The 14,337-nt window shown below is 37.7% G+C and overlaps 1 protein-coding gene across 1 annotated transcript in view; it reads left to right on the forward strand.

Moving 5' to 3' along the window:
• The window catches only part of Man2a1 (mannosidase alpha class 2A member 1), a 146,847-nt gene that overhangs the window by 89,225 nt on the left and 43,285 nt on the right, over nt 1-14,337 (forward strand). Inside the window, exons 13-14 of the mRNA XM_048331658.1 lie at nt 11,250-11,415; nt 13,366-13,584. Coding sequence (XP_048187615.1) covers nt 11,250-11,415; nt 13,366-13,584 — 385 coding nt within the window. The remainder of the gene's footprint in view (nt 1-11,249; nt 11,416-13,365; nt 13,585-14,337) is intronic.

Below are 14,337 nucleotides of genomic sequence, written 5' to 3' on the forward strand. Positions count from 1 at the left end.
CTGAAGACCTGTGACACCTCCTAAGAGGACACAAATTCTTCAATGCAGTGAGGATTGGAACAACTTCTTGTTAATAAGATGCTTATAAACACAGAACTTCATCATACTTAAGAAAAACCTTGATATGAGATACTGTAGATGAATAGCTGGCATTAATTGTTGCATGTGTGCCAAGTATTAAACTTTTCTAATTAATTTTTTAAAGTTTTAGTGGTAGTTTTTTCTGTCTTTGTTATTTTTCTACCAACTAGATGTAGTTAAATAGTGCGCTGTGCAAGTGATAAAGTAAATGTAGTATCTGAAATTTGGGTGATTTTTTTTTTTTTTTTTTGGCCAGTCCTGGGCCTTGGACTCAGGGCCTGAGCACTGTCCCTGGCTTCTTCCCGCTCAAGGCTAGCACTCTGCCACTTGAGCCACAACGCCGCTTCTGGCCGTTTTCTGTATATGTGGTGCTGGGGAATCGAACCTAGGGCCTCGTGTATATGAGGCAGGCACTCTTGCCACTAGGCTATATCCCCAGCCCATGAAATTTGGGTGATTTTTAAGTGCTTTTTACTGGGATAAAAATTTTTTTGATAACAATATGAGAGAGATTTTGTAATTGTTTATTTGTTTCTAGTTTCTTTGAAAATTAGTTCTCTATCCAATTTGTACCTGGATGTTAGAGGTGATTTTGTGGTGGTTGTTTGTTTTTAAATTTTTCCCAGTTTGTTTTAAAATTAATTCTCTATCTGGTTTCTACATCCAATCAGGGCTACTTCTGGTGTTGATCCTGGCTTTTGAAATCGTGAAGTTAACCAAGCAACCAAAAGCAGTTCAGAGAATAGATTGAAGTGATGTGGAGTATTTCAAGGTCTTCCATTCTTCTGAACCAGATTTTTTTTTCCTTCTAAATGCAGATTAATTAAGCGGGCACTACAAAAGGAAAAAAGAAAAGGGATTTTAGTGAAAATATCCTGGTCCTCAGAAAGTCAGGAAGGGCTTCAAGCCCAACTTGGACTTCAGAGCACTTCACGACTTTGTGGTAAAAAAAAAAATTTTAAGTAGAGCCTCTGGACTTATTTAAATTCATCCTTATTTGGAGAGTAACTTGATATATTCATTTAATTTGACACGAAAATTGCAAATGAAATAGGGATGCTTTTCAATATAATCCAAGTTACAGGTTTGTTGTAGATACTTCATAGACATTCGAAGTAGCCTAGGGAGTTGGTTGGTTGGTGTGCTTTTCTTCGAAATGTGTTCTTTATCCCTTGTGATACATTTACATTCTACGTGAGTGGTATTTCTCTAGTTTTTTTTTTTTATCTTTTTCAATCGTTTCATAAGATACTTTCCTGAGACCAATGTTGCTTCTAAAAATATGAGAATAGAAAGTGGTTATTTTGTTGTTTTTGTATTTTACCACTTCTATAAAGGCTCACTAACATGAAGAAATACAGTACGAATAAAAAGAAGCTGTTTTCTCTTGTTTACCTGGAAAACTTGCACAGGGATAGATTTCATATTCAACAAAGACACACAGAGTGAATATAAACATATTTGTCATTTCTCCCTTTAAGAACAAAACAACCTTATCTCATTGTGTTAACTTCTAAGGTCTTTTCTATTTGTCAAAAATCATTTCGTTTACATATACTACAGGCTTCTCCAAAGTTAGAGCGTTTTATTCATTGGAGAAATGAGATTTCCTTCCAGTAGATGAAAATTACATTTTGATTGAACATCATTCCTTATGCAGTCACCCATAAATATAATGTCTTTCGCTGCCTTTTCAGAAAATAGCTACAGATGTGATTTCTGAAATGACAAGAAAATAGAACATCTTAATGTTTTAGGTAACACAGATGGTATTTTTGTTTTAGGCAAAACACATTCAGAGTGAAAGCAACTTAATTGGTGACAGGACTCCTGGGGTCAGTCAAATTATGTATATTTTTTCCTGTCTGTCTTTATTCTTTTGCTTTAGTATCAAAAGTTTTAGAATACTTAGAAAGGAATCTTTATTTTTTAATTGCTTTGCTATTTTTATTGTTGTTGTTGTGTACTGAGTGGTTGTAAGAATTTTTAGCCTCTCTATGTTCTGAGAATTTAAAGTTTACTCCTTGGTTCTACTTTAGTCGCATGTATGGTTTTAGAAGTGATTCTTACAATGCAGGAAAACCCTGAAATTTCTAGTTCTACTATTGATGATTAATATTTGGTCATACTAGGTTGCATTTCTTACAAATTTTGATGACATTTATGATATTCTGTTATTTCCATTCTGTTGAGCCTTGGCAGCTCAAAGGAGCACAGTGTTTTGAAGGGAGCCCTGTTGAGAATTAGGCAACTGAGTGGTTCTAGTCTCCTCTTTGTCACTAACCAGCTTCCTTGTTTGGAAACTTCAGTATCATTTGCTGTGTATCTTGGGAGAGGTATAGGTTAAGTATTTGATCTCTGTGATTTTGTCTGTTAATACATGAAACTTAAAACTTTTTAAATTCATTGGAATAAACACCAGGAAAGGAGTTGTGAGAGGAGCAACTCAATTCTGGAAAATGACATCCAATGCTGGTACACCTGTTAAAGAATCTTCTAGAATACCATCGATGCTGCCATGTGAAGATCTATTATGTGCTCAATTTCCTCTTACTAGTTTGTATAAAAGTAGGGCGTTCCTGAAAAAGCTACTTGTATATGGTCATTTCACATACCTAGCCCTCATCACTTCAAAGAAATTGCCATTGCCCTGAAGGTGGGCGGTCTTCAGAGGAGACACTTTTCTGGGTTGGAATAATGCAATCTACTGAGGCTAGGTTGAGGAGAAACTGGAGCAAGCTCATTAAAGTAAGGCTCATAATGGATGGTCATCATCATTGTAAAGGCTCATTAAGTGCCAGTACTGTTATTATTGTTATCGTTATCATAAGACCTGGAGAAAAACAACAACCACAAATTAGGTCAAACTTATTTAGGTAAAAATAATGAAAAGATTCCTTTAACACGTTTTTGTATTTGATTCGCTATTAGTAATATGAGCCAGAAGAATTCTTTACTCAAAGAATTAATACTTTACCACCTTACTTTCTAGAATAGTTGCTTAGTCATATGCTACTCGTTTAAACTAAGAACTACTATAGTACCATTTTATGGAATTCTTGGAGTTTAAGGAGAGTAACACAGTACAGAGATTACTGAATGGCGAGTAGCAGTTTTTGTAGCTTTCTTAGTAATAACTTTGTGCGGGCAGCTTTGTGATTACATGTGAGCAACCTGCAGTGTGCTTGTTACTTGCATTTTGAATTTATCCTTGTAATTGCATCTGATTGGATAAAAAATTCTGAATATAAAAAATAAAATAATTTTCCCCAAATACTTGGAAAATGGTGATCATGTAACATCTACATATTGCTGTACTAAAACCAAATTGTATTTTTCATGGCTGATAGGAAGCCTAGTGTTCTGTGCCTTCATGTTAAATTTTTTTCTTAGTAGATTAGGCCATATTTTGGTAGGCCATATTTATTATTACTTTACTTGGGTATAGATTTCTAGAAACCATCACTTTCAGTTTTTTTTCTTGGATATATAAATTTTAATATCTAGCAATTGAAGATAAATGTGGTTGTTAGAGAGGTTTTTTTAAATGTAAAACTGTTAAATGTTTGTGGCCTATTTTGTAAGAATAGAAAAGTGAATGGGGATTAGACCTAAGGTAATGAAAGATGAAAAACAAATAAAATTTTATTTATTTTTTCATTCTTTTTGTTTGTTTGTTTGTTTGTTTGGCCAGTCCTGCTGGGCCTTGGACTCAGGGCCTGAGCACTGTCCCTGGCTTCTTTTTTTTGCTTAAGGCTAGCACTTGAGCCACAGCGCCACTTCCGGCTTTTTCTGTTTACGTGGTACTGAGGAATCAAACCCAGGGCTTCATACATGCTAGGCAAGCACACTACCACCAAGCCACACATAAAAGCCAGCCCCAAATAAAAATTTAAAACATTATATAAGGCCACCTTGAGAAGTATAAGAACTGTCAGTCGTTTGCTTGTTAGAAAGTATAGGGTTGTGTTTTGTGTGTTTCTCCATTAACGACTAGCACTTATTGCTAGCATAGTGGGGTGTTAAAGCAGGAGAGACCCAGAATTATGGGGGGGGGGGGGAATCAGAGCACCAGGCTTTCTTCATTTCAGGCTTTGGGCCAGTTTCAGTACCCTAAGCTCTTCCTGCTGCTCTTTACCTACCCCATCCCCTTTCCCAGGAGTTCCCAATTTTGTTTTATGTTTATTTATAGTCTTTATGAGTGTAAGCCAGGAATCATTGGGGAGGGGAAACCAGGGGAAGTGGGAGGAGTAAAAAAAGATGAAGATGGAGTGGGAAATTTGATTGAGATGCTTTATCTACTCAGATTGAACATAGAATAATGAAATCCATTAAGATGTTTGGGCAGGAGGAGAACAGGAAATGAGGAAAAGCAATAGATCCACTGAAAATATTGAGTTCATTGAATATTTTGGAATACCACAAGGAAACCCCATTATACAACTAGTACACACTAACAAATATAACATGGGGGAGAAAGCCTTTTTCTATTTTCCATAGGAATTTTATTAGGAATCTGATATATTAGCTTTTTGTTGCTGCTGTAATCAATCTAGTCACTTAAAAAAGAAAACATACACAGACCCGTTATTTTGGAGTTCTGGAGATGAGGAGTCTGCAAACAATTTCACTGGGCCAAGAAAGCAGAGGTTCCTTTAGATAGTCCCCAGGAAAGAGTCCCTTTGTCTTCCAGAAGCCACCTGCTTGCTCAGCTGGTGGGTCCTTCCTTATAAGCATTCCACCCTTTAGTTGCTCTCCGGGCATGGCTTTCTCTATTGGGTCCTAAGGAGGATCCTAAGGAGTTACATGGATGTCTCTAGATAACCCCTTCCCCAGACGCTCAGTTTAATTACATCAACAGAATGAATACTACCACAGAAGAAGGTAACAGTTTGAGGACTGGAGTATGGGCAACTAGAGAGCCATTTGGAAAACTAATTTTGGTATTTCCCATGGAAAAGTGGGTTCTTGGTTGCAGATAAATTTAGGCGCAAAAGGGCCAATCTGTGTGAAGGTTCCTCAGACATACAAGAACCCTAAACCTGGATTAACACCCTTCCTTGTCTGGAAACCTTCTTCCACTCTGTATTTAATTTGGTTAATGTCACCACTATCTCCTTTGTAGGATAGTCTTCTTTTTTTGTCATCACATCCTCTTCAGGGAATCCAAAGAAATCCTACTGATAAGGAGAATTTGTTCCCTTTTTTGTAAGTCTTTACCTTTCCTGTTTGAACTGTTGAAGCTGTCTACATAGTTTTCCTGCTTTGAATAGTCACCCTAAATCCTTCTTTCTCCTGACAACTAAGATGAGGTGTTGAAAATGATCACTTGAGTACATTAAACCGTCTGGTTATTCCCCTCACCTGCATAATAAAGCTTCATGTCATGACCTGTAGTAACTTTGTATTTACCTCCCTTTTTAGCTTTAAACATTGACATTTCAGAGGTATATTTTACTGAGTAAATTCTAGGGTTCACGTTTTGCGCCTTTGATCTTGTACCAGTCTTATCTGGAGTGGATGTCCATCCGCACCTTGGTCTGTCTGTATTCCCTCCCTCTCCTTTTGAGAAGTTGTTTCTGTTATGTTTCCAACCATTTATTTTTATTTATTTATTTATTTATTTATTTATTTTTTGCCAGTCCTGGGCCTTGGACTCAGGGCCTGAGCACTGTCCCTGGCTTCTTCCCGCTCAAGGCTAGCACTCTGCCACTTGAGCCACAGCGCCGCTTCTGGCCATTTTCTGTATATGTGGTGCTGGGGAATCGAACCTAGGGCCTCGTGTATCCGAGGCAGGCACTCTTGCCACTAGGCTATATCCCCAGCCCCCAACCATTTATTTTTAAATACATACTTTTAATCAGCATTTTATGTCAAGAAGTATAAAAAGGAGATACAGAATATTTATTAGTAATCCTAGTTTGTAGAAGCTTCAATGAACAACTTAATGTCTTTGTTCAGAATTTTATATATTTTATTGTTTCTATATAATCCAGAATATTATTTTCTGTTTAAGAATATAATATTTTCATGTATTTAGGATATTTTAAGTATTTGTGGCTATTCATAATCCAGCAATTTCTCAATTTAATCATTATGTGAGTTAGCCAGTAAATATATTTTGGACAGTTTTATATTTGCTTGCCTTCTTTTGCATTGAATTTTTTTTTTTTTTTTTTTGCCAGTCCTGGGCCTTGGACTCAGGGCCTGAGCACTGTCCCTGGCTTCTTCCCGCTCAAGGCTAGCACTCTGCCACTTGAGCCACAGCGCCGCTTCTGGCCGTTTTCTGCATATGTGGTGCTGGGGAATCGAACCTAGGGCCTCGTGTATCCGAGGCAGGCACCCTTGCCACTAGGCTATATCCCCAGCCCTGCATTGAATTTTTAATTCAGTACTTCTGACACCTTCAAGTGAAGAATTAAGAGGGCTTTACTTGATATATCCCAATGCATTTTATCCTTATTTGGGGCTCAAAATTTCTTTTTATCTGTGGATTGATTACTGTATTATTGATTGATTGATTATTGATTATTCTTTTCTATATGTTCATTTTTTTTTTTTGGTCTCAACTTGGTATTTTTTAAATTGAGGGCCTCATCCTTGCTCAGTGGGTGCCTTACTTCCTGAGCCCCGCCTGCAGCAGCACTTTGTGTTTGGGTTATTTTTATGTCTCCTGTCATGGCGACAGTTACAGACTCACACCCGCATGCGGAGACGGAATCTTGTGAGGGTCTTTCCATGTGCTGGTCCCCAGTCACAGTCCTTCCTGTTTCATCCTCTCATCGTTGGAGTACTAGGCCCAGATCCCTGTGTCCCACCTATTGATTGTGACGGATTCCTGTGAACTTTTCCAGCCATGATCTTTGTGACCTCTGATTCTTCAAGTGTCTAGGATTGCAGGTGAACTCTCAGTCCAGGCTGAAGGGAAGTCTTCACTATGCTGTTACTGATTAAGAATCAGACAAAATGAGCTCAGATCTTCACTTTGTTCTTGACGTCCTTTGTGGCCTTGGGTCGTCACTTCCCTCGTTCTTACAAAGGTAATAATTACCTGTCTTGCATTTTTTTAGAAATGAAAACAACCAAAGTGAAGTGCTCTGATCAACAACTATAAAGCACTAAACACTGATATTATTTCAGAATGCTGCATTCTCCTAATGGAGTTTTTCTGTATTTGTCATCCACCAGCTATTTCCTCAAATACTCTTTTTGCTTACTAAATGCAGTGAGGTCATAGAAAAACTTCATAGTATATTTTGCAAGATTTTTTTTCTATTGTACTGTTTCCATTTTTAAGCTTGCTCTCACTAATATAATACACATGGAATGTAAATAGCTTTTTGTTCACCTGGAGCTTCCTGAGGAGAAAAGCTCTGTGGGAATCCTAGGTATTGCTGAGGAGACAGTTCTTCATGTATATTTGAAACTAAGGAAATCTCCACAGGAAGCTCTGTCTTTTCAAAAGATCTTTATAAAAGTGGCTTTGAGTGATGTGGTTAAGAAGATGACTTGGTTAAAACTGTCTTCTAAGCCCTGTGGGGGTAGTTCCAGCTGGTGGATCTCCACAACAAATCTAAACTACAGGCAGAACCAGTTTCCTTGTAGGAAGGATAGAGACAATGCCTTAGCTGGCTGGATCTTTGTAATACACTTAGCCTGTAGAACCACAGTTTCCTTGTAAGAGGGATGAAGGCTGTGCCTCTTAGGTTGCCCATCTAGTCTACAGGCTATCTCAGACTTAGATGAAACACTGACCAGCCCACTCCTCTTCACTCTGTCCATCAGTACAAGAAGAAAGCTTCTATACACTTAGAATTGTTCACAGCTTCGTAGGTCCTGTTAGATTTGCCTCCAAGAAGAAACTCGAGACTGTCATAGTTGTCTTTCTTAACCTGCTGTCAATTACTTCTGCAAGAGATGGGAGAGAATGAATATACTCATCTTTGGTAGATTCTTCAAGGACAGCACTACACTTACAATGAAAATGAAGTTCTTCTCTAAGGTAATTATCACTTTGACTTGAGCACATAGAAGTCCTTCCATTTTTCTTCGTGCATTTTCCTCTGAGCCATAGTATATCACCTTCTGTCTTGAAGTTTGATTGGCAGATAACAAATGAGTGCCCTTTTTTATGACATGAGAATTATTCTTTGTATATATAGAATTAATCATCTATAGCTTCAAGTTGTCAGGGTCTGGTGTCACATTGTGAACTATAGGAGTCACAAGACTTGATGACAGATAATAGCTAAGAAGTTAATGCTAATGTGTAAGAAATTAGAAGGGAAAATCTCTCAAAAGTGCTCTTGAGTTTTCTCTGACATTACTTCTTAGATAAAATAGAAATGAATCTCCATTTTCAGAATATCATTAATTTTCATGGTGTGTATCAAATGTTATTAATTTTCAGTAAAGGAGTGATAGTTGTATATTATAATGAAAGTTGTTGATTTCATTTATAACTTAAAGGTTGTAACTCATGTTTAGGTTATTGGCACAAAAATAAATGTCTGACTTCCAAACCTGATAATGACAATAGAATTTAGCTCATTTATGAAGATTCACTTATTTCTAATAGAAATTAATTTATAGTTATGCTTTCCTAGTACTCAAATTATACACAAGTAGGAATTTGTATGTGTGTCATCCAAATTTGTTCTGTGCACTTGAGCATACTGGAGCTCTCTACATTAAAATTATTTTCTTAGTGTAGCATTATACTTGTATACCCTACACAGTTAGGTTTTAATAGATTCTTGGCATGATAATTACACAGTCAGTCAGTACAATAGAAGCATTATTATGGTCAATACTAGTTAGCTATTTAAGTGAAACAAACGGAATCTAGTTCATAGCTTACTGTTAAAAAGTGTTTCAATATGGTACAAAATCAAATGTATGATGAAAACTATCATTTGTAGTAAGTGTGAGTCATTCTTTATATTTCCCAGAGGAAGGAATCAGTGTTCTGGATTCTTACCACATAGGTTTTTGTGTGGGCCCAGTTCATTTGATTATAGACTTCATGACCTGCTTGTGTAGTGGAGCATCTGAAGAACCATCCAGCAGGTATTCTGGGAAGCCTGTGACATTGCTGCCTGGGAATGCCTGCAGACTTCTGGAGAATTCAGAGACTGGCCTTTGTTAAGCCTCGGTGTTTTAGAGATCTTCGTATTAACTAGCTTTGTAAGCATCTGGGACCATGGCTTTCAGTGATGTAAATCATTCATTAGGAAGCTCTGGTCTAAACATCTTTGGTGCAGACAGTGAGTGACCATCAGCTGGTCTCCCCCTATTTTGCATTAGAAAATATGATAGAGGCCTATCGATAACACTGAATCTTGGCAGCTGTGATTCTCCAGATGTTTGTGAATGGAGAAGAGTCAAGTGAGCCTCTCGCAAGGTGCACTGGACGGATGCAAATAGGTGGGCAAGATCATCAGAGGGTATGCTGAGCACTTCTCTTGGGGGGAAACAACTTTGTTCTCCCTCAAACTGGTTTCTGTGGAACTCTTGTGGAAGGAGGTGTGGAGTTCTTTGCGGTTGGTGACTAGGGGGCTTGCTTCTTTTGGATGTGTATGGAATTTCAATAAGCACAAGTGATGAGAGGACAAGTGTTCTTGTCCTAATGCATAGGTGTGTAAATCTAATGGGATTAGAGTCATTCCTTGGTTATATTGTCACACACGGTATCACAGGATATAAGTGAAACATTTTAGATTTTTGTGCTATGACCTTGTCCTTTTTCCCTGTTGTTTCCTTTTTCCTTTGCTCACTTGGTCACTGTACATATTTATTTGATTTCTTAACGAATGGTTTATAATGTAGATAAAAGCAAAAATGTGCAGGAAGTACACTCAGGATGAGAGAACTCGAGTAACCTGTCTAATGTGTTATGATAAACCTGTGCTTGCTTCTATTCTCTGTAGCTATTATGTCCCGGGGGGAGAAGTGGTTATATCCAACTATTCAGTCTATGTTTCTGCAGTTACAAATTTGTCTAGGAAAACAAATATTTCAGATCATAGAAAACTCACTAGTGAATCAGTGAGTAATATTTCTCTTTGAAGTGTTCTGATTTATTTGGAGATAATACGATGCAAATTGATTTTAATGTAAAATCATAAATCAAGCAAAGCATGTAGATTTCATGAGTTTTTCTACTGGTGTGGAGAAAGTTTCTACTAATGCAAAGCCATGAAATGAAGGTTCTGTCAGAGTTGCAATCATGAGAAACATCAGGGATATTGGGTGTTTAATGGAGAATGATTAGACTATCAGGGAGTTGAAAGAGGCCTATAGGAAAAATTAGGATCTTAATTACCTTTTATAAATAGTTATGCTTAAAAGTACACTGTAAAAATTACGTCTGATATGTGGATCTCATAATGTGCCAATACAAGACACTGGAAAAATATTTGCTAAAATTCTCAGTTCATTCATTTTTAAAATTAATTCCAAGGATTGTACATGGTGGCAAATGTTGCCAGAACTTATATTAATAGTTTTATTTTTACTGCTTCTCCTAAGCCATTGTCAGGTCCTTTTTACAGCAGTATTTATCACAAAATGTTGCCCCTTATTCTAAGTATATTCACATCAAATACTCTTTTTTTCTAGATCCAAGTTTCTTGAGTGGGAAAGGCTCCCTTGTACACAAAATATACATGTGTATTAAGAGGTTTATCACTTGCAACCATATGGATTTCTGTGTTTAGTGATTTAAAATATTTTGAAATAGGAGGAATTGTAGCTAAATTGCAAAGCAACAATTAATAAGCTTTTTTTTTTTTTTTGCTTTACTGAAATTCTGCAGGGATCAGGGTATTAGTTGGAAAGTGGTGGTCTTTTTAGACAGATGACTAAAAAACCATACCTACATGTCGTTTCTGGGATGTGAAAGAGCTTTATTACAAGTCTGTTAATTCTTTCCACTTATGAAAGTTTTTATTCTCTCAAAAGCACTTTGAAGCTTTATTTCATTGCCCTTTGTGCTCTGTGGTATTTGTTGTGAGGAAATTACCGGCCCTCTGTCAGTTGTAACAGAGCTCCAGGTCACTCTTCGCCACGCCTTGGCTCAGTGACATCAACTGAGGTCTTAGGAAATGTGTGAAAAAAACAAGAATGTTTTCAGATGCCAAAGCTGACAGTGGCTGGTTTTTCTGCAGGTACCTTGTAGTCTACAATCCTTTAGAGCAAGAGCGGAAGTCAGTGGTTTCTGTCTACGTGAATTCTCCCACTGTTCAAGTGCTGTCTGACTCAGGCCAGCCCATAGAGGCTCAAGTCAGCGCTGTTTGGAATGATGCTCACACTGTCTCACAAACATCCTACAAGGTAGGTGTGGCCAGAAAACATACTGTTAAAAAGAGGTTAGCCGCAGGATGGGTCCCTTGAGCAACCCGGTGAGAGTATGAGGAGTGGGAAATTAAAACATCAGAGTAGAGAGGTGAACTAGAGGAAAAATAGATCCCATGTTGAAATGTTACTGTCATTATTAGTATATTGAATGCTGTTACCAGATAACATGTTACCATGTTGTGTATCTTGTATGCCTTTCTAAATAAATAGGCTAATGAGATTATGAAGTAATAAAGTAATCGTTAGTAACATTTTTTGTGTGTGTGCTAGTCTCAGGGCTTGAGCGCAGGGGCCTGGACATTGTCACTGAGCTTTTGTGCTAGTGTTCTTGGTAGTTAATTGGAAAGAAAAGTCTCATGGGCTTTCTTGTCCAGACTGGCTTTGAACCACAATTCTGAGATCTCAGCCTCCTTAGTTTATTTATTATTACGATGATGATGATTGAATTTTGGGTCTAGTTCAACTTAATGACAATTGTGAATATAAAAGTTGATATAAATATCACCCTTCTTAATAATTTTGTGTAGTTTCAACTTTGCATTGTACAGGTGATAAAAATATCATGGAAGAAAGTCTTCCTAAGGTATAATTAAGGCTTTTAGGTGTTTTGGGTTTTTTTCTGAGGTTTAAGTCTAAAAACTTTATATTCCAGAAATAAGGGCGTGTGTGTGTGTGTGTGTGTGTGTGTGTGTGTGTGTGTGTGTGTGTGATTAAACATTTAATGGAATCTGGAGTGTAATTTAAGCTGCACACAGCCATAAACAAGGAAGAACTTTAAAAGGGAGTTACTTCTATTTGTCAAAAGCTGTGTATACACACAAAATTCAGGAAAATAAAGGAGGAGGTGGATCTAAGAGCAGGTGAAAATGTTGAAGGGCTGACACAGATCAAGGTGCGTAGTATACATAAAAAGCTTTGTTAGGGCCGGGCTTTGGTGGCTCACGCCTGTACTCTTACCTACTCAGAAGGCTGAGACCTGAGGATCAGGGTTTCCACCCAGGCAGGAAAGTCTGTGAGACTCTTTATTTCTAATTAACCACCAGAAAAGTGGAAGTGACTCCGTGGCTCCAAGTGGTAGAGCACTAGCATTGAGCTAAAGCTCAGGGACAAGTGCCCAGGCCCAGAGTTCAAGTCTCACAACTAACCAGGGGGAAAAAAAAAGCCTTGTTAAATAACCAAAACATATTCAATAGATCCTACAAAATTAAGAAAAGAAAGGAAAAAGGTGGCTGGAAGGGTTACATAATGAGTAGCATTGATTGATCAAGACACACTGTACTCATAATCTTCTTTGGTTTCTTTGTGCAATTCCTTAAAGATAATAAAAATATTTTCTTTAAAAAAAGAAAAAGCCATTGCCGGCTCATTGAGCAGTGCACTCTTCTGGAGGTACAATGGAAAAGTATAGAACAACATGTTCAGATTTTATAGGCTGCTTGCCTTCTAGAAAATGGAATGACTCCCGGAAGGTAGACATGGTGTCCTATGCTGTGTGCACCTGCTATTCTTTGCCATGTCTGCCAAACTTCCTACATCGGATGCCTGGTGCTGACTGAACTATTGGTTTGCTTTGGCCTTTTTAATATATTAAAATAATAATTTAAAGAAAGAAAGCATTGCCTACAGTAAGCTCTTAGCCTTTATGAAGAATTGATTCCTCTGGTCATCTGTTGAGAACAGTTGTAGCACAGTTGAGAATGACCATATAATTTCACAGTGCTGGTGAGACCATGTCTCCAGTGAGCTTTGGTGATTGGATTTCCTGAAGAAACTGTGATGTGGTTTTCTATCCGTAACTTATCAACTACTTATGGAATAGTATTGCCTGCTCATTAAAAACACAATAGCATGTTGCTTTTAAGTAAATCATATAACTGTGTGTCGATTCTATTTTTCTCTTAAAAATTCCTTCCCTGTCTCTGAAAGGTTTCTTTTCTAGTACATTCCCCACCACTGGCACTGAAAGTATATAAGATTTTACAATCCAAAAGTACAACTTCACATTTGGCTGATTATGTCATACATAATGCTGATGTCAAAGAAAATGGAATTTTCAACCTAAAGCGTATGGCGAATGCCATGGATTCTATTCGTCTGGAGAATTTCTTCATTGCACTTTCGTTTGATGGGTATGGGCTTTTGAAGGTACGTTCTGAAATGTATAGAAAATGTATTGTCACAGTTATGACAAATGCTGATTACAATGAAAGGAAAAAGAAGTCGTCTTGGCCTCGGCTGCCCCCAGTCCTTGGGAGCGGAGGGAGGATGGGGCGAACCTTTCCCACCCCCACAAGCGCCATCCGGGGTGCTGCTGGTTTCTGAGCAGTGCTGGTAGTCCATTAAATCATTAGGAAGGCTGCTGATGTGCTTGACAACTTGGAAAACAAAGTGTGACAGAGTAAGATGCCTACTAAATCTAGACTTACATTGAAGGCTTACTTGACACATCACCTTCTGATGATTTATTCCTTTGTTTTTGGTGGTACTGGGAGTTTTGAATTCGGGACCTTGGACTTCCTATACAGGCAACTCTACCACTTGAGCTGTGCATGCCGGAAAATCACTTTCATTTTTAAATTTAAATTTAAATTCAAGTTTGTTGTACTTTTCAAACATATTGGCCCTGGCATATTGAAGTAAAAAAATAATCTCCTATAGAAGGTTTTGTGCCTTTGGTAAAGGTTGTTTTTGTTTGTTTTGAGCCAGTTCGGGGGCTTGAACTCAAGAGTCTGAGCTCTCAGTTATCTTATTTGGTTGAAGGCTAGCGCTCTACCACTTGAGCCACATCTTCACTTCTAAGTTTTTGTTGAATTACTAAGACTCTCCTATTTGTCTGCCCACGGTGGCTTTGGATGGAGCTCCTCAGATCTTGGCCTCCTGAGTAGTTAGGATTATAGG

Source organism: Perognathus longimembris, chromosome 22 (genome assembly GCF_023159225.1).
Source record: "Perognathus longimembris pacificus isolate PPM17 chromosome 22, ASM2315922v1, whole genome shotgun sequence".
NCBI lineage: Eukaryota > Metazoa > Chordata > Mammalia > Rodentia > Heteromyidae > Perognathus > Perognathus longimembris.